Source organism: Delphinus delphis, chromosome 3, assembly GCF_949987515.2.
Source record: "Delphinus delphis chromosome 3, mDelDel1.2, whole genome shotgun sequence".
In the NCBI taxonomy this organism is placed as follows: domain Eukaryota; kingdom Metazoa; phylum Chordata; class Mammalia; order Artiodactyla; family Delphinidae; genus Delphinus; species Delphinus delphis.
This window is the reverse complement of record NC_082685.1, coordinates 43,519,567-43,539,426: the sequence shown is the minus strand read 5'-3', so window position 1 is coordinate 43,539,426 and position 19,860 is coordinate 43,519,567. Positions and strand designations below refer to the sequence as shown.

The following is a 19,860-nucleotide window of genomic DNA, read 5'->3' as shown; positions in this document are numbered from 1 at the left end:
CCCAGCCCACACCAGTTAGCGCCCAACTTGCCAACTCCCCGACTTTCGCAAAGCTCCCGCGGGCGGGGGAGCAGCGGAGGAGCGGGCCGCACCATCGCGGCCCGAGAGGGGGGAACGGTCTGCACTGGGCCCTCGCTGCGTCCGGGCGGAGCAGAAAGAGCAGCGAGAAGGCCGCGGCTCGCGGCGTATGGCTCTCGGCAGCCGACCCCGAGGAGGGGGGGTGGGACGCGCGGCTCGGCAGGACTAGGGGGCGGCGGTGTTGGCGGCGCCCACCCCCCCGCGGTGGCGGCGCGGTGGCGGAGTCCGGCTCCCCGGCCTGCAAACGGCGGAAGTGCCGCGGAGTTGGAGCGGGGCCGGCGCCGCGGTCGCTTCTCTTCGCTGAGGTACTGCCGCCGCCGGGCGGACGGGCGGACGCGCGGAGCTGGGGGCGGCGCGGCGGGGCCGGCGGGGCGCGGCGGGGCTGACCGGCCCCGATGAGGCGGAAGGAGAAGCGGCTTCTGCAGGCGGTGGCGCTGGTGCTGGCGGCCCTGGTCCTTCTGCCCAACGTGGGGCTCTGGGCGCTGTACCGCGAGCGGCAGCCCGACGGCACACCCGGGGGATCCGGAGCAGCGGTGGCCCTGGCGGCCGGACAGGTGAGTCCCCCAGCTGCCATGCAGTTGGAAACACGCTCTTCCTGAATTCACATCTGGCCTTCGGTTCCTTCCTTCGTCGGCCCCTGTCTGCTTCGTCAGAGTCAGGTCCAGAGACTCCTCGGTTCTTCCCATTGTTTTAGGTGGGAAAATTGAGGCTCAGGGAAGGATACGACTTGTCCTACGCTATTCAGAAACCGAAGCAACTGATGCCCAGTGTGATGGTCTGTTTCTTACCATAGGTTACCATCCTCTTTTCTGTCCCTGTGTGGTGTCCCCTCACCTCTTCCAGCATTCCTCTCTTTTGGAGGATCCTACAGCCCTGTATCCCAGGATGACTTCTTCTGGAGATGTTGGTCTTTCTATGTGGTGTCCAGGTCTTTTCCGCTTTTCCCCCCACCTGCTGATCGCGATGTTTCCTACTCAGGTCAGCTCCTTTTCTTGTTTACTCATCTGCCCAGAGAGACACCTGGGCCTTCTTCCTCTCCACCCTCCTTCTTTCCCAGCCATCTTTCTTTCCTAGATCCTGTGGCCTCGGTGGATGCAAGGATCACACTCTCCTTGGAGCTTCAGGCCCTGGGAGATGGTGGTGGAGCTCTGGTCTTTGAGGGGCCTGCTGCCTTTGACTTTCTGGGAATCCAGAAGTGGGGGCTGTGGTGGGAGCACCCTCAAATTCCCCAGAGGCTATTTGTACCCAGTGCTCTGAGGATGGAACATCAGATGCTTCCCCTGTCCCTTCTCAGAGTACCCATGACCCCTTCTGAACTTGTCCAGGCTGATTAGGTGTTGTGTTTCTTGCAGCCAAGACTGAAATCTTAATTATTTTTGCCTCCTCTGAACTCACCTATGTACATTTGTGTGTGTGTGTGTGTGTGTGTGTGTGTGTGTGTGTGTTTGAGAGAGAGAGAGAGAGAGAGGAGTACATGTAGACTGCTAGCAAAAGCTCTGTCACATCACTCCTACTGTCCTAGCTCCTAGGTGCCAGTGAGGCTATATATGCATGAACTGTTTCACACAGTGGGACATTTCAGGTTCTCTTGTGGGATTTGCTTGGTCCCGTGGAAAGTGGGTAAGTTGTGCATCAGGGTTGAACTTGACTGATGGTCGGCCGGATAAGGGAAGAGGCTGACTTTGGATGGTTTTCCTTTCTCTTCCCAGGATCAGGCTGCTGTCTTGAGTACAGAAGGCTCTTTGCGACAGGGCTGACCAGTTTGAAGGCAGCCTGTCATTCTGGTAATTGTTGCAAACCATCCTGGAGGACCTGGTTAATCCTTTTGGTAGATCTACTGTTTGGAAAGTAAGGCCCCAACTCCTTTCCTAAACCCCTGGTTCAAATCCTGACAGCTGACTTCGACACCTCTCTCTTAAATTCTGTATCTATATGGGGTTTCCCTTCATGAAATCTGTTCCCACCCTGTACTAGCATCAGGGTCAGGAGTTCAGGGTTCTGTCCTCAGCTTTACTATTAACTTGCTGTGTGTGTCCTTGATCACCTCCCATCTCCCTCTCTGAGCCTCCCTTTCTCCATCTGTAAAATGTGTTTACTGGTCCAGCTCCAGCTTTCTGTGATACCGTCAGTGAACCAATGTGGAGGACAATGGCCACTTCTTTTTCCTTTCCTAAGGCAGGAGCCCCTTGTAGCATCCCTAGCTGTGAGGACTCCTTACTGGACACAGCCCCAGATCAAGGGGGCATTGTCCTGCCCAAGTGCAGACTCTCCTTTCGAATAGCTGTAGCCAGTTCTGAAATAGCTCCTGACATTCTGCCTCTGCCTGGAGAAAGCCCTCGTATTTCATTTGCTGTGGATGCCAGAGAAATCCTGATTTTCATTTTCTATAGACCCAGATGTGTAGAGAGAAGGTCAAGGTTAACTGCCAGTTTAGCCTGAGCTTTCAAAGTAAATTAGTCACTTGCACAAGAGAGGATTGATGGAGTAAGGCAACCTTTTGGGCAGAGAGAGAGGGGAGCAACAGCTGGGCGCTGCTCGGAGCCCTGAACTGAAATGGGCAGAGGGGCTCATCTGGGAAGGTCTAGTTCTTGTTCATTTCTTTTTCTCTGGAATATCATGAAGGGGAAGAGGAGAAAGACGTGGTAAAAGGGTTTGGTGGTGGTGGTAGGGGGTGCCAACTGATGATCCTTGCTTTAAAGAAAATATCTCAGCCTCCTGGGAGCAGTAGAATGGAGCTATTTCCCCAACGATCAGCTCTTCTAGGTGCCGTAGGATTCAGCATTCATCTGCTGCCTTTCAGGAACACCCTGCCAAATTTCCACACAGCCCCTTTTTGTTTCACTCTCCTGCAGATGCATAGCACTAGGCTTCGCCTCGAGTCCTTTTGAATGTCAGCTGGCCTCAAGGGAGGAGGCTGACTTCTCAGAGTGCTGGTGTTCCATCCCTCATCCCAGAGCGCTGGAATGTGCACGTACCACATCAGGCTGCTGTCTGGGGAATCTGGCATCTCAAGCGCACAGAGCTTCTTTCGACAGGGCTGACCAGTTCTGAGCTCAGCTTGTCACTCCTGTAATTGTTGAGGATATCCCAGAGCACCTCATTGATCTTTCGAGTAGAAATAACTGCAGAGGCTCTGGAGGGAAATCGGACAACAGGATTTTATCCAAATGAAAACTATATTCCTTGTGGATTTGAGAGAAGTTTCCTTGCTGGTAACATACTCACTGTTTTAGTCCTTTAACTCCTTGATATCTCCACTGGATTAAAGAATACAGGATTTTAAATTCAGAGGGTTTGTCATCTGCTAGAACGTAAGTCGATGTAACTTATGCTAGCTTATGCTTAGTGTACTACTGGAGCTGGGTAGGGCAGCTGATTTGTAAAGGACACACAAAAAGCTTCAAGGATTTGAGCATTCATCTGGTCGGACAGCTGGCTTCTTGGAAAGTAGCAAAACTAAGCAAGAGAAGCCAGTCTTGAAGCCACCTTCATTTTAATTTGGGGGGTGCCTCTCATTTCTAGTCCCAATCTGCTTAACAGCTTGGTTTAATTCTCTGATCTGTTTCATATTCCAGGCTTGGGAACTGGCTATTAAAAACCCATGTTAAAGAAATGTGACGCAGTGCCTCCCCATTTCTGAGCCATAATCTCTTGTGAAAATGACTTCATTGGATAATAGCAAGCATGCAATAGAAATTGGTGGGATAATAGAATGCCAACGACTTTAATTTTCAAATATCAAGAGTTTTTCTCATTGTTTCAGAGCTGAACTTTATTCTTAGAACATCCAGAAATCAATACTTCCCTCCCCCCGCCCCATTTTTTAATTCTTCCTGGTGGCAGAGCCTGACCCATCAGAAAGTTGAGTACCACAGAAATGTAGCCATGGAATGATTTGTTTAATTTTCTACAGAGGGGTTGGGATACTTTAGATTGCTAATCACTTCTCTGTCTGCTTGCCCAACTGAAATCTGATGCCGCTGGGGAAGTGTTGTTGATTTACCTGAGCAAATCTGACTTCCTGCATTCTTTTTTCATCCTAGGCTTGCAGTTTCCTAGGGAGCCCAACTGATAAAGGTCTGGGAACAGAGGCCTGGGTTTTAGTTTATTACTCTCTTGCCCTGAACGCACTGTGTGACCTCAGGAAAGTGGTTTCACCCCTCTGGGCCTTAGATTCGCCACCTGTGAAGTGAGAGCTTAGATTCAGAAGGAGCAAGGTAAATGTGTGTCAGAAGAGTGCTTCCCCTCCCCCGGCCAGGGCAGACATTGCTAATCAGTCACTTTCCCTTGAAGCCCAAACTTGACCTCCGACTGTTTCTCAACACTGCTACTCAAGTGGAGTTAATGGCATGTTGAATCTTATTTCAGTGTAGGGGATAGATACTTTGTTAGGACTTTCCCAACTCCAGCATCCTGGGGTTCTGTGAGTTTGGAAGCTTGTGTTGGAAAGGCCTGGATAGCAGAAGTGTGTTTAAACAGGCCGCCATATCTACCTTGTGATGAGACCACTACTTAGGGATATGTTTATACGCTAATGCCTCCTCTCAGGCTGTGTTCAGCGTTTAATCTGTTGGCTCCAGTGACATGATAACAAAGAATGGAATCAGGAATGTAAAAGCAAAGGCCCATTTAAAGGATAACTATCTTGCTTGCTAATTGTACCTTGTCCGCAGTCAGCTCTTACACAGAGATGGCATCAGGATCTCATCAGTAAAAGACACCGTGAGGCAAACTTGGCAGCCAGAAATGTGTCCCGTGGCAGCTAAATGCTCAGAAGGTGTTTGCAGTGGGCTCTGTATTGTGCATATATCTGACTGTATGTCATGTATGTGTCAGAGCCAGCAAGGGAAGAGCTGATGCCCCCGATGCCCCCAGGAAGACTTAAATAATTTGATTCCTGCTTCTCAGAGAACCATTGTCCTCATGCCCAAGAAAGGAGGTAGCCTATACCTGCCTGAGTTCCTGTGGCTAAGGAGTGCATCGTGGCCTCTCCTCCCAGAAATGTCTTAGAGTAGAAACCGCATCCTCTTCTAGCACATAGCTTAAGCCTTGGCACTTGGAAGACAGTCAGAGCGTGTTTGCTATAGGATCTATGCGTGTCAGAGCAGGAACGGTTCTCCAGAAGTTATCTAGTCCAAGCCCCTCATGTAGTAGATACGGAAACTGAGGCCCAGGAGAGGGGAAATCAGTTCTCAGAGGGAGGGAGGCAGACCAGAGCCCAGTTCTTCTCCAGGTTCTTGCTCTGTTTCACCATGCACGTTTTTTCCCTTCGCATCCTAATATTTGATCCTTCTCTATGATTATATCCCTCATGAGCCAAGATTATCACTCCCAGTTTTGGAGGCCAGTACGTATTGAGACCGATTATCTGCTGGAACTTACCGGGCTTTTTTGCAGATCTATTTTTGTAAATTTTCTTTCTGAATTTTGACAGTTTTAAAGCAAGTGAAATGTATTAAATTTTAAGGTGGCAGTGGGAAACAGCAGGGCAATAGAGGAATTAAAAGGATGCATAGCATGTGGCACCATTACTGCTCCCCGTGGCAGACAGAGCCAATCTGAGTCTAAGAGCCACCTCAGATTCTCTCAGTTGCAGTTAACAGAAGGAATTAAGCCACGTAGGCTGAACTGAGTAAGGGAATATATTAACTCCTGTAACTGCAGTAGACTTCAGGTGTGGTATGATCTAGAGGTTCACATCGTAGACTGAGCCCCCAGGGTAGCAAGAAATGGTTGTAGCTCTTTCTCACCTCGTATCCACACCCAGATCCTACAGGAGAGAGTCTGCTTCTTCCGGTAGCTTCTTTATAAGAGAGTGGAAACTTGTGTCCTATAAACTGTAGCAAGACTCCTTGGGTGTTATTGGCCCAATGTGGATCTAACCATTCACACCTGTCAGCAGGATGAGCTGTGCTGATTGACCTAACCCACCCTGCAGCTAGGGGTGAGGTCAGGCCACCCAAATCATAGGAAGAGCAGTTTCCAGGAGAAAAATCTGGATGCTCTCATGGGGAGGAGGGGAAATGAAATCTAGGGATGAAGCCAACAAATGTCCACTCCAGAATCCTGCTGACACAGTGTCCCGGGCAGGCACTGCGGGGCATCAGACCCGGGCCTTGAGATGAAACCTCTCTGCCATCTTGGACTCAGTTTTAGTTACTGAACCTGCAGTCTGGAGGTCCGTATTCTCATCCCAGCTCTGCCACCCCCTGGCTAAGATGATTCACTCTGTGGGCCTCAGTGACCTCCTGGGGAAAGCCCAGGCGCAAATGCTTCCTGCACAGGGTAAGTGGAGGGTTAAGATAAGGAGCAGTTAAAAGCTGCTTTTATTTGATCTTATGAGTTCTGCTGCCGCCTTCCTTTCCCCTCACAGGTGTTCTGAGAGCTGTCCCTCTCCCCCACTCCCACACCCCCCATTCAAAGGCAGTTCATTGAAAATTTGTCTCAAGCTGAAAAAGAACTTCTGTCTCTTCAGCTTCGACTTTTTTTCTGCCTGGCCCTTCTTAGCTGGAGGAGGCGGAGTGTTCATACTTTGGAAGCTAGAGGAAGCTAAACAATTCCACTTGCTGTGGTGGGTGGGTGTGTATTTATGAGTGTGTAGCTTTCTCTCCATGTGTCTCTCTCCTCTCTCTTATCTTTGGATGGTTCCTGTTTGCTGCCCTCTGCTGAGTATAGATAGGAGAGGGAAGGGGAAAAGCAGGCCCATTTCTTCCTTCTCTTTGGTTTTGGGAGAATTCTGAGCTTCAGATGCTGAATGGTCTTCAGATTTCCTAGGTGATAAAAGCCACAGTATGAAATGACACTAACAAGAAAGATGATGATGTAGATGATAAGATGGTAATGTCAATAATAATTAATAGCAGCTACCATTTATTTAGCACTTATTCTGCTAGGCATTGGACTCATAAGCCCTTTACCTGTATGTCTTGTTAAATACTCACAATTATAGACAGGTGGGAGCCAGTGAGGGAGTGGAAGCTCACAGAGGTACAGGTATTTGCCCAAGGATGGCCCAAGGATGCACAGCGTGTGGTTGTGGAGCTGGTGTTTGAGCCTGTGAGTCTCTGACCCAGCGCTGAGGCAGGAGAAAGACCCTGCTTTCCACACCGCCCCTCCACCCCTCCTGTGAGGCTGCCATGGGGGCCCAGATGTCTGCACAGAGGGGAGTGACCATTGCTCTAAGACTGAACTTCCTCGGTGAGCCCACAAGGTCATTTGGTGACCTTGAAGAGGAGCCTTCACCCCACCCCTGCCGAAGCCGCATTGGCATAAGGACTCCCCAATCTCACTAGATTGAGACACTGTGGAGCAACGTGTAGGGCTTTGGCTTTGGAGCTACACTGCCTGGTTCAGGTCTCTGGCCTTGGGCAAGTCACTTGACCTCTGTGCCTGGAATTCTTGGCCTGTAAAGGCGTAATGTTAACTCTGTGGGGGTGGGCATTCTGAGGGTTGGATGAGTCACTGTGGGTGAGACCCTGAGCACCAGGGCTGGTACAGAAAGCGCTCAGTGAGTGTGGCGGTGCCTGGCTTAGAGTAGGGATCCATTCTTCTTGGCCTCCCTGTGGCGGAGGGAGGGAGGGATGCTTATATTGTCTCTGTCTGGAAGGTGGAGGATAGGTGGTTGGCCTCATGGCACAGGCTGCTCTTTGTACCCCACTCCCTGACTCTTTGGAATCTGAATCAATCATTGGGGGTGCCCACCTACTTCCTCCCCAAGGAGAGAACACAAATCCTCTGCATCCTTCTAGGCAATATTCTTTGCCGCTTCCAGGAAGTATTCTTTGGTCACTCTAGCCCCCAGGGGTCTCTCACCCTGCTTTAGTTCCCCTGAGCCCCTGGCTTTCTCTGCCCATTTAGACCAGAGGCCTTTCCAGGAAGGCATGGTCCTGTCTTTCTTTCTGCTTCTCCCTCCCTGCCCCTTTCTGTGTGTTCTGTGAGCCTCTGGACCTCCACACATGCTGCTCCCTTGCCTCTGACACCCTTCTTCCCTGCCATCTTGCCGCTAAACGTGACTCACCCCTGCTGGGGCAGCCTGGGGTAGCGGTCTCTCCTCAGGGGTCCAGAGCCCCTTATGAAAACATGCAGTGTAGTCATCGTTTTTGATCTGTCCAGCCTGTCTGCTCCTGAAGGAACCTCCGTCCCAGTCACCCTCTCTTGGTTGCCCAAAGTATTTGCTGAGGGACTGAAGGAGCAGGTGAGTGAGTGAATGATGTGTGGGTGCTCGGTGACTGCTGGCCGAGTGCAGGAAGCCTGGCCTCAGGGAATGGTTCTTCTGGAACTGCGGGGCGCTTCGGCGTCCCTGAGGAGCCTGGTAACGGTGGAGGCTCCAGGACCCGTGCCCAAGGAGCCTGCTTGGGTCAGTCTGGGGTGGGCCAAGGAGCCATGTATTCAACAGATCCTACTGAGAATCCAGCAGGGAAATCTCTCCTCTCCGCCCACGTCCCCAGCTTGTCAGCACCCCCAGGAGGCAAACCTCGCCTTCCTCGCCAGGTGCTTACTCCTTTCCCCCCAGGAGCACTTGGAACATCTATTCCTGGGGAGTGTGTTTAGCTGCAGCTTCCCCAAGTGGCCAGCCAGCTCTCCCCGGGGGACTCTGGTGCCTGTTAATAGTGGCACCGTGTCAAATGCAAACAGCTCGGAGTCTGGGATTGGCATCTGGGATGGGCCGTGCCTTTTGCAGATCCCTCCGCAGTGGGCCACAGGCACCCTCTGCAGCCCTAAAGCTTTGCTTTCCGCTGGTGCCTGTGATCTGTTGCCTTTCTCAGATGGGTCCTCTGCCTTCCTGCTGTGGGGGCAAAGGTGAGATGCCCACAGAGGGGGCAGGTATTGAACTCAGGGCCTTCCCAGGAAGGGTCACATTATGGAGACCCTAGGGGCCTCTCCCTTGAGTTGGAGAGAGTGTGTGATTGGGAACTGGATCCCTGATTCCCAGGCCCAGCTCTGCCTTCTCCTAAAATGAGCACCATCAGCATTCCTTCGTCGTGTCGTGGTGATGATTAAATTACATTAAAGGTAAGAAAATGAGCAGAGAGGTTCCGTAACGTATCCGGGGCCACACAGCTGGGAAGTGATGGAAATAGGGTTCCAGCCCAGGTGTCTCCCTCGAGCAGCGCAGAGCTCACAGCCCGAGGCTTCCTCCTGCTGCCTTGCCATCCTCTGACCTTGGGTGAGTCCACCCTCTTCCCCGGACAGACGTGGGAGGTTATCACTGAGAGCCCCACGAGCCTGGTTCTTGGATCCATTGTGTTGGCTCTGGAATGCTCTTCTGCGAGCCGAATGCCTAAATGCAGTATTGCAGCAGGTCCCACGGGCCGCCTGGGAGCCTCACTCCTGGGCAGCTTCCCAGTTAACTGGGGTTGTATGTTTGGGCTGGTCTTGCCCTGTTACAAATGTCAGCCTCCTGGAAGAGGGAGAGGCCAGGGCTGCTGAGCAGAGGGGGCTGGCGGGGCTTTGGAGGAAGGTGGTTTCCTAAAGGGAAACAGGTTGGAAACATCTTGGCGGGGGAGTGTGTGAAAATTATTTCCTGCTGCTAAAGCACATTGTATGTGCTCAACTGAAAACTGTTATTTTTGCATGCCTCCTCCTGAGTATTGATCCGTCAGCTGCTGACAGTTAAAATGCATACCTGTGTGCATGCATCTGTGAAATAACCAGTTTCTAAATTCAGCACCTAACTTTACTGAAAAATTAGTGACTGTTTTTGGGGCACCAGGGGCTATAGTTTGAATTCCTGGTTATTTTATTGGTAATAAACCTTAATGGCTGTCTCCTTCAGATAACTTCTTTTATTACTTTATTTGACGTTTGTATTACTTAAAAAAAAAACAACAACCTTATATGGTATTTTATTGGAGGTTGCAAACTGGTGGCCTGTGGGCCACATGTAGCCCAGAGACATGTTTTTTGTGGTTCATCCAATGCTGGCCCATAAATGGTTGGATGTCTTTATTTTTAAATGTTAGTAAGTTGTTGTCAGTACCTAAACATTGGAATAGCTCACATTTTTAAAAATTATCTTTTCTGGCTTTTGGGGGAAAATGGAAAGGTCTAGCAGCTGGGCCCGGGTTACAGTATCACAAAAAGTGGCTGGATCTGTGTAGCAGCTGCCCCATCTAGACAGGCTCCGGCTCTTGTGTCGGCCGTGGCCCCTGCCACACTTTGTGATCTCAAACCTGGGTTCCTCACCCTTTCCTGTAACTGTGCTGGCCTCTGGGGACATTTGAGTTTGGGAGCCCTGCTTTATAACCTGTGTCCAGTTTGTCACTTGACAGATGAGCCAACCGAGGTTCAAAGCGCATAAGTGACAGGACAAGTTACAGAGCCAGTAAGCTGAGGCTGGTCCTTCTGACTGTAAGCCTAATGCACTTTCCAGGGGGGAAAAGTGGTTACTTGGAAATGTAGAATATAAGCCTTAGGCTCTTGAACAGACTCACTTAAGTTTATATCTGGATGATTCCTGCTCTGTGTGAGACTAGGAACCATTTGCCTTGCCTCTCTGTGTCTCTAGGGGTTCTGAATCTGAGGTCCGCCCTGTCTAATATAGTTTGTTCCAGCTGTGTCAGGGGTGTGTAGGTTCATTAGCAACGACGTAAGCACAGAGTCCACTTCGTTTTCTGCCTGTGCACCTTGGCATGTCGGGGACCCCCAGTATGTACACTCCTGTTACAGGGGGAGTGTTAGGAGTCTGTGAAATGAGAGGGAAGATGGCTTTCCCAGCAGAAACGGCACATGCCTTTTGTGGGGGGCTGGGGGGCCCTCAAAGGCATCCGGAGGGCATTTCTGGAAAAGAGCCTGTGTGAAGGCAGTTCAGCTGAATGTAGCCACCCAGGTCTCTGAGGACAGGGCCCTTTGCCAGGGCAGGAGTGGCTGCAGCTCCATCCCCCTCCCTACTGGAACCTTCCCTTAGAGGTTCCAGGTGGCTGTTGGTACGGCAGTGGGGTGTGGGAGGACAGGGCACAGTTGGCGTGGTGGCCAGTGCTGGGCTGAGACTTCCGTCACTCTTTCCGCCCTGGCACCGCAGAGGTACCAATAACCTGCATTAATCATTGCACTCTTGCTGCCTTCCGTGCCTGGGGCCCATCTCATTTCTCCACTGTTATAAGCGCTCTTACTGTGGTCATTTTGCAGGTGGGAAAACGGGGGCTCAGGGAGCATTAAGTAACCTCTCGGGCCTGCAGAGCAAACAAGTGAGTGGTGAGACTCAGACTCAGATTTCTGACTCTCAAACTTTGCTTAACTGCCTCTTAACTACCACGTTTTATTGATGCCCGTGGCAAGTCATTTGACCTCTCTTGGCCTCCATTTCCTCATCTGTAAAGTGGGGATAATACCTTCCTGGCATGTGAGCAGAGTCCAAGTTAAAGGGCCTCGTCAGCTTTGAGACCTGAAACTCTTCCTGCGCCCCTCACTTTGGGCAGTTGCCAGATCTTGCCATCTGGTGTGTTCACTTTCCCACTGGGGAGGGCGGTAGGGTCTCCCCACAGGGTCATCCCTGTGTGTCTGGGGTGTGCCTCTCCGGGCCTCCCTCCCCAGCCTGGATCCTGGCTGGGCCGCTGCTCTTCCCCTCCCCTGGCAGCGGGAGAGGCAGCCAAGAGCCCTGCCAGGGAACAATGGGGCACATTAAGAAGGCTGCCAGGTGCCAAGCCAGAGGTAGTAAAGGGACATTTGATTAGTTTTAACTAATTGTCAGGGTTTTGCTCTCTCTGTTTTTCCTCTGTAGCAGTTAAGGTGGCAAAAAGCCCTGGTGTGGATTTCCTCCCTCCGTGGTTTGTGTGGGCTCTCTTTGGCTTTGGGTGTGAGTTCGCCTCTTTCACCCCTTCTGATTCTCAGCCCTCTCCTTTCTCTGTGTATGTCTCTCTCTCCCTCCACCCCCACTCCCTTCCTAGGTGTCTCCCCTCTGCTGTGTGTGTCTCTCTGAGCAAATATGATGAGATATGAGACTGAAGAAGCCATCCGCCTACCACTGTAGAATCCACAATTCCGAGGGACTCTTTCTTCTTGCCCTGTCTCCCCCAACTGCATCCCTGCCAAATGGTCAGCCATTGTTGGCTTGAACACCTCCAGTGATGGGGAACTCATTTCCTTTAGCTGAGCAGAGTCCTAGGTAATATGCTGTGGCTCAGTGTGGCCTAAAGGATTTCTTGAGAGTCCACTACTCATCTTTGCAGGCTCCTCTCAAGTCTTTCCCTTCCCAGAAAGTCTTCTTTGACCTTCCTGTTAGAACTAATCTCTGTCTCTCGGAAATGCTTATAGAATTTAATCTGTACAGCTTCAGTGGCACGAATGTTGTAGTGCTATGTTTTGCCATTTCTCTAGGCAGAGGGAAGTTATATTGAAGGAGCTTTCCTAGCAGGACAGCTGAGAGGGCTTCCAGCTGGAGAGAAGGGGTCCCAGAGAGCTGCCATTTGGGCCTAGGCTTCCTCCTGTCTCTAGAAGTTCCACCCCCAAACGTGGCCAGTGTATTTTATGTATTCTTGTAGCCCAGAGAATATTTTAGGCTTTGCAGGCCGTATGATCTCTGCTGCAGCTCCCCAGCCCTGTCATTGTAGTGTGAAAGCAGCAGAGACAATACATAAATGAATGGGCATGCCCTGTGCCAGTAACACTTTATCTGCAGAATCGCGCGGCAGACTGGTTGGCAGGCCCTGGTTTGCTGACCCCATGTTCTGGTGTTTTCCTGGTGGAGGAAATGCCTTCACTTGCTGTGTGACCTTGGGTGGGTCTTTCTCCAAGGACCACATCTCCCATGGATGAATGGACTGCTGTGGGTTGAATCGTGTCCCCCCTGAAAAGATACGTTGAAGTTCTAACGCCAGGCCCTAAGAATGTGACCATACTTGGTCACTGCCGATGTGTTTGGTTAAGATGAGGACATGCTAGAGTAGCATGGTCTTGTGTGACTTCATCATGTGTGACTGACTGGTGTCTTTATAAGAGGAGGGACACAGTGAAGGAAGACGGCCACGTGAAGTCTGAGGCAGAGATGGAAGCTGTGCTGTGTAAACCAGGAGGCCTGGGGCGACCAGCAGCTGGAAGAGGCAAAGGCGCATCCTCCCCCAGAGGCTTTGGAGGGAGGCTGGCCTTGCCAACGCCTCACTTCTGAACTTGTAGCCTCCAGAACTGTGAGGCAGTAACTTTCTTTTTTTAAGCCACGTAGTTTGTGGTCATTTTTTCTGGCAGCCCTAGGAAATGAATGCATGGACCATTTTCTCATCAGATTGTCTTATGTGTGTGCATGAGTATGTTTGTATGTTGTGTTTGTGTGGAGATGGACAAAACACTGTTGGCAAAGGCAGGGATAATTGTCTTAATCTCTCCCAGCTACTTCAATTCCTTTTGAATTCATGGGAGAAATCCTCACTTCCTGTGGAGGATTAGCTTATTACCCTGCACGTATGTATTCTTTAGCTAAAGCCATTCTCCTTGTTAAGAGATCAACCTCTTTCAAATTTTTTTTTTAACACTTAGCTATTAGCCTTGAATACCAATGAGTAAACACATGTTACATTCTGCCTTTTACTTAACTGCATTGTCTCTTTGTTTTTGAGTTCCCACTACAGTGGTTTCAACAATTTGTTTTTGTTCTGGGTCCCACCTCAGTTGATTTGGGGCGGGGGTCATTACTATGTGATAGGCACAGAAAACAGCCCCTGCCTTCAGAGAGCTCCTAGTCTACAGGGTACACAGTCAAGTTCACAGTGATGTGGCACATAGGCAGAGCAGCCTAAGTACTGAGGGAGGGGTCAGCCAGGCGATGCCAGGAGGAAGAGGTCAGGAAGGACTTCTGAAAGGCAGTGACTTATAAGGTGGCCCTGAGGAAGGTTAGGAATTTAGCAAAGCACCCATACTGGGATTGGGGTCTCTCAGGTGGCAGAGTCATTGCACCTTTGGATGCCCTTTAGAGAGTCACTGCAGGGAGTGAGGGCTGTGTCATGGGGCCTCTGATTGGGAGCCTGGTCCTCAGGACACCGGGAAGCCGGGGATAGAGTTTGTACAGATGATGGCCTGATCCGAGGTGTGCCTCAGAAAGGTGGAAGTGGCAACGCAGGAGGGACCGGAGGCCGGGGCAGCAGGTTGGAGGCTATGGGAGTGGAGGGAGAATGAATCCATTCGTCCGCACGCTGCACCCTGCTGTGGACCAGATGCCGTGCCAGGTAGTGAGGCCACCAAGCTGCGTGACTGTCAGCCCCTGAGCTTCAGACGCTCATCACGGTAACTCCTCTGCAGGCCGCTTTGGCCAGACACGGTCTTAAGCACCTTACATACATTATTGTTCTTAATCTTCATAGCAATCCAATGGCAAGCACGCTATAAATATCCCCATTTTATAGAGGAGGGCACTCGGCACCACGGAGATGAAATATTGCACCCCAAGTCACATAGCTGGTCACTGATGGAGCTGTGGCTGGCCTGCAGGGTCTGAGCTTTCACCACCACACTTGGCTCCACGCACCAGCCGAGTCACTCGGGATCCAGTGGGATCTCCCTCTGGTGGCCGCAGGTACGGGGTTATATGTGAGCACACAGGAGAGCCAGTTAGCTCAGATGGATGGAGCGGGGGCGGTGGGAGCAGGGAAGTCTTCCAGAAGCTGGAGCTCCTGACCTAAGTCTTTGAAGGCAGGGGCAGGGCTGGGGAGGGGTGGGGAGCATAGGGATTCCCAGCAGAGGGGAAGCACAGTCAAAAACCCAGAGTGGGGAAAACCATGCGGCATGTGCAGGGTCTCCCAGGTTCATGTTGCTGGCCCCTAAGGAGTAGAGCCAGGAGTGGGCCTGGAAGAGGCTGGGGTGTTGGTGAGGCCAGGTCCATGGGCTGGACTCCACATGGCGGTTCCCAGAGACATAAAGGGTGTCGGGCAGAGAAATCATGTGATCAGACTTGCTCTCTGACGAGTCTGGAGGTCTAGAGTTGAAAAAGACCTAAGAAGTCATTTTGTCAACTGCTGTCAGATGTCTGCACGTGAGGCCAGGTGGGACAGAGGAGCTCCCAGGACAGCACTTGCGGGGCCTGAGCGCTCCAAGCGCGGGATGAGATCCAGAAGGCTCAACATGTGGTTCAGCCGGCTTTGGGGCCTATAGTTCTATTTCATTCAACATGTCATTGATCCAGCAGATTTTGACTGAATCCTGAATGTGCCCAGGAGGGCTCTCTGCTACGCACTTGACATTCCAGGAGGAAAGGACATGGTCTCTGTTCTTGTGCCCTTAAGGACCTGCTGGACCTCTAGGCACACAGTGCCAGGGCAGGGTTGTGAGCAGTTGGTGGAGTGGGCACGGGGCCCTGAAGGCATGATAGAGGATGCACAGTAGCCTTTGAGCTGATCTCTGTGCTGCCCCCTCTCTCCTCGCTCCCTCCCCACCTCAACCGCAGGCTTATAAGGCCACAGGTTTGCCTGGGTTTGAATCCCAGTTCTGTTCTTTACTAGCTGTGACACTTTGGGAAAGTTATTGAGTCTGTCTCCTATGTTAAAATTTTAATTTAAATCAGGATTAAATTAGTTCACATACACAAAGCACTTGCAATAGTGCCTGGCATATAAAAAGTGGTACATAGATGCTATTATTATGTCAGATCCAGAATCCCTTAGCCTAACCCCTCTGTATGAGGCGTATTTTAGGATTCACAGTTATGTTCGTCAGGGTTCTATCAGGAGAGAGAAACCACCCAGTAACCTGGACATGGAACTTTGGGTATAAAGAACTATTAACTGTGACAGGAGATTGGAGTAATGAAGGATCGGCTATTACGAAGTGAAGAGAGCTCTAAATATGTTCTAAAGAATGTGGGAATAGCAGATACAGGAGCAGCCACTAGCCCTCGGGCAGAGATAGAACAGCAAGAAGCACAACCCCCTAAGGAAGATATCCCTCCTGGGCTGAGATAGAGCTCTTAAGGAAGAGGGCGGAGATCTTGACTTTGTTGGGGAGGGAACAGCTGTGCTTACTGAATGGCAGAGAAGTAGCTCTAGTGCCACTCCAGTGAAATGTGCTGGAGAAAGCTGTTTGTGGTGGGGTAAGCCGTTCTTGGTGAGGTGTCTCATGGAACACATTTAGCTACCAAACCGCCCCAGGGAGTAGGTGTTAGGGGGAAGCTGCCAGCAGCTGGATGCTCCTGGTCACTGAAGCTGGACGACGGAGAAGGTGTGCTTGCTACAGGAGCCTGGACCGGGGAAGTCATCCATGCTGCCTGCCTGGCAAATACACCAAAACCAGGATGAAAAACAGAGAAACAGAAAACCCTTCCTTCTGCAGTGTCTCTCTAGCATCTGCTGATCACTGTTAATATCATGTTATCTGGCAAGGGAAAAATGTTTAAAGGGCCCAGATCCATCTTCACACAGCTGTCAAAGAAGGTGAATTTGAAGTTGAGAGGCAATAAGTTGTCGGGTGGCATAAGAATCTTTCTGAATTAGGAAAGTGAATACAGCGTACACACTGCATTATAATAGCCCCAGCAGGGTCTATGGTTGCCCCCTATAATCATAACACATTTTTTTCCGTGGCAAAACTGTGAGAATATTCACACTAAGTGAATAAATAAAGACTATAAGTAGCCTCATGTCTGTTCAGGTCAGGTTTTGTCATTAAACGAGTTCCAAAAAAAGCTTTTGGATTCTGACATCAAGGCTAAGGGATTGTTGACCCATATTATTTTCACTACCTTTCTCCAAGCAGCAGCCAGAGTGGTCTTCTGGAAATATGAATCGTGCCACTGGCTCTCCTGAGGACCCATCAGTAGCTTCCTGTTGTTCTGAGACACAGACTAAACTCCACTCCAGGTCCCTCCCCACATTACCTTCCCCCTCCGCCCTCCATTCTACTGACCTGCAACAAGCCGTGCATTCTCCTGCACAGAGTCTTTCTCATCGCATGGGCGCTCTGCCAGTTACCCTACCACACACACAAGCTGTTTGCACGTGCAAACAGCTTGGTTAATGCTGCCCCACCCTTTAGATCTCAGCTCAGGTGTCCCAACCTCAGGGGAGCTTTCTGATCCAACACCCCCAGCACCACATGCACACCCGCCAACCCTCACGCCAGTCGAGGCATTTTTTTTTTTTTTTTTTTTTTTTTTGCGGTACGCGGGCCTCTCATTGTTGTGGCCTCTCCCGTTGCGGAGCACAGGCTCCGGACGCGCAGGCTCAGTGGCCAGGGCCTAGCCGCTCCGCGGCATGTGGGATCTTCCCGGACCCGGGCATGAACCCGCGTCCCCTGCATCGGTAGGCGGACTCTCAACCACTGCGCCAACAGGGAAGCCCGAGGCTTTTATACTTTAAAGCACATGTCTTAGTTTGTGATTACACAGACTTACTGTTAGTGTGATTATTTGATTAGTATGTCTCCCTACTATTCTATAAGCTCCATGAGGACAGTGTCTGTTTTCCCCCTCATTATTTTATCCCCTGTGCTTTACCCAGTGCCTGGCATATGACATGTTTGATCAGTGAGAAAATGAATGAACAATCTTGGATTGGATCCTGAACCAGAAAAAAAATTAGCATGAAGGACATTACATCAGATCAATTGGCAAAATTTGGATATTGACTGTAGATTAGATAAGAGTGTTGTTTCAGTGTTAAATTTCCTGATTTTTATGTCCTTAGTCACAGGAAATACACGCCAAAGAATTTAGGACTCGAGGATTATTATGTCTTCAACTTTCTCTCAAATGTTTCTGAAAAAAATTATAGATACAGATGGCAGAGAGGGGGAAAGAAAGATAACAGGAAGGTGGAAAATGGTAACAGCAAACATGGTTGAAAGATTCATTGTGCTTTTCTTGCATCTTCTCTGTAAGTTTGAAATTATTTCACAACAAAACTTTTTTTAAAATTTGGTGAATACAATGGACAGATCATCCAAAAGGAAAGTAAATAAGGAAACACAACCTTTAAATGTTACATTAAACAAGATGGAATTAATTGATATTTATAGGACATTCCATGCAAAAACAGCAGATTACACTTTCTTCTCAAGTGCTGATGGAACATACTCCAGGATAGACCATACCTTGGGTCACAAATCAAGCCTTGGTAAATTTAAGAAAATTGAAATCACATCAAGTATCTTTTCCGACCACAACGCTGAGACTAGATATCAATTACAGGAAAAAATCTCTAAAAAATACAAACACATGGAGGCTAAACAATACACTACTAAATAACCAAGAGATCACTGAAGAAATCAAAGAGGAAGTCAAAAAATACCTAGAAGCAAATGACAATGAAAACACGACAACCCAAAACCTATGGGATGCATCAAAAGCAGTTCTAGGGGCTTCCCTGGTGGCGCAGTGGTTGAGAATCCTCCTGCCGATGCAGGGGACACAGTTTCGTGTCCTGGTCTGGGAAGATCCCACATGCCACGGAGCGGCTGGGCCTGTGAGCCATGGCCGCTGAGCCAGTGTGTCTGGAGCCTGTGCTCCACAACGGGAGAGGCCACAACAGTGAGAGGCCCGCGTACCGCAAAAAAAAAAAGCAGTTCTAAGAGGGAACTTTATAGCAATACAATCCTATCTCAAGAAACAAGAAACATCTCAAATAAATAACCTAACCTTACACCTAAAGCAATTAGAGAGAGAAGAACAAAAAAACTTCAAAGTTAGCTGAAGGAAAGAAATCATAAAGATCAGATCAGAAATAGATGAAAAAGAAATGAAGAAAATGGTAGCAAAGATCAATAAAACTAAAAGCTGGTTCTTTGAGAAGATAAACAAAATTGATAAACCACTAGTCAGACTCATCAAGAAAAAAAGGGAGGGGCTTCCCTGGTGGCGCAGTGGTTGAGAGTCTGCCTGCCGATGCAGAGGACACGGGTTCATGCCCCGGTCCGGGAAGATCCCACATACCGCGGAGCGGCTGGACCCGTGAGCCATGGCCGCTGAGCCTGTGCGTCCGGAGCCTGTGCTCCGCAATGGGAGAGGCCACAACAGTGAGAGGCCCGCATACCGCAAAAAAAAAAGAAAAAAGGGAGAAGACTCAAATCAACAGAATTAGAAATGGAAAAGGAAAAGTAACAACTGACTGCAGAAGTACAAAGGATCGTGAGAGATTACTACAAGCAACTATATGCCAATAAAATGGACAACCTGGAAGAAATGGACAAATTCTTAGAAAAGCACAACCTTCCAAGACTGAACCAAGAAGAAATAGAAAATATAAACAGACGAATCACAAGCACTGAAATTGAAACAGTGAATAAAAAACTTCCAACAAACAAAAGTCCAGGACCAGATGGCTTCACAGGCGAAGTCTGTCAAACATTTAGAGAAGAGCTAACACCTATCCTCCTCAAACTCTTCTAAAATATAGCAGAGAGAGGAACACTCCCAGACTCATTCTACGAGGTCACCATCACCCTGATACCAAAACCAGACAAAGATGCCACAAAAAAAGAAAACTATAGGCCAATATCACTAGTGAACATAGATGCAAAAATCCTCAACAAAATACTAACCAAACAGAATTCAACAGCACATTAAAAGGATCATCCATCATGATCAAGTGGGGTTTATCCCAGGAATACAAGGATTCTTCAATATACGCAAATCAGTCAATGTGGTACACCATATTAACAAATTGAAGGAGAAAAACCATATGATCATCTCAATAGATGCAGAAAAAGCTTTTGACAAAATTCAACACCATTTATGATAAAAACCCTCCAGAAAGTAGGCGTAGAGGGAACTTACCTCAACGTAATAAAGGCCATATTTGACAAACCCATAGCCAACATTGTCCTCAGTGGTAAAAAACTGAAACCATTTCCACTAAGATCAGGAACGAG

At 49.6% G+C, this 19,860-nt stretch overlaps 1 protein-coding gene across 1 annotated transcript in view; it reads left to right on the top strand.

Annotated features, from left to right (window-relative positions):
• The first annotated feature begins 394 nt into the window (after positions 1-394).
• The window catches only part of GALNT10 (polypeptide N-acetylgalactosaminyltransferase 10), a 223,359-nt gene continuing 203,893 nt past the window's right edge, over positions 395-19,860 (top strand). The window contains exon 1 of the mRNA XM_060008474.1: positions 395-632. Coding sequence (XP_059864457.1) covers positions 474-632 — 159 coding nt within the window. The 5' untranslated portion in view covers positions 395-473. The remainder of the gene's footprint in view (positions 633-19,860) is intronic.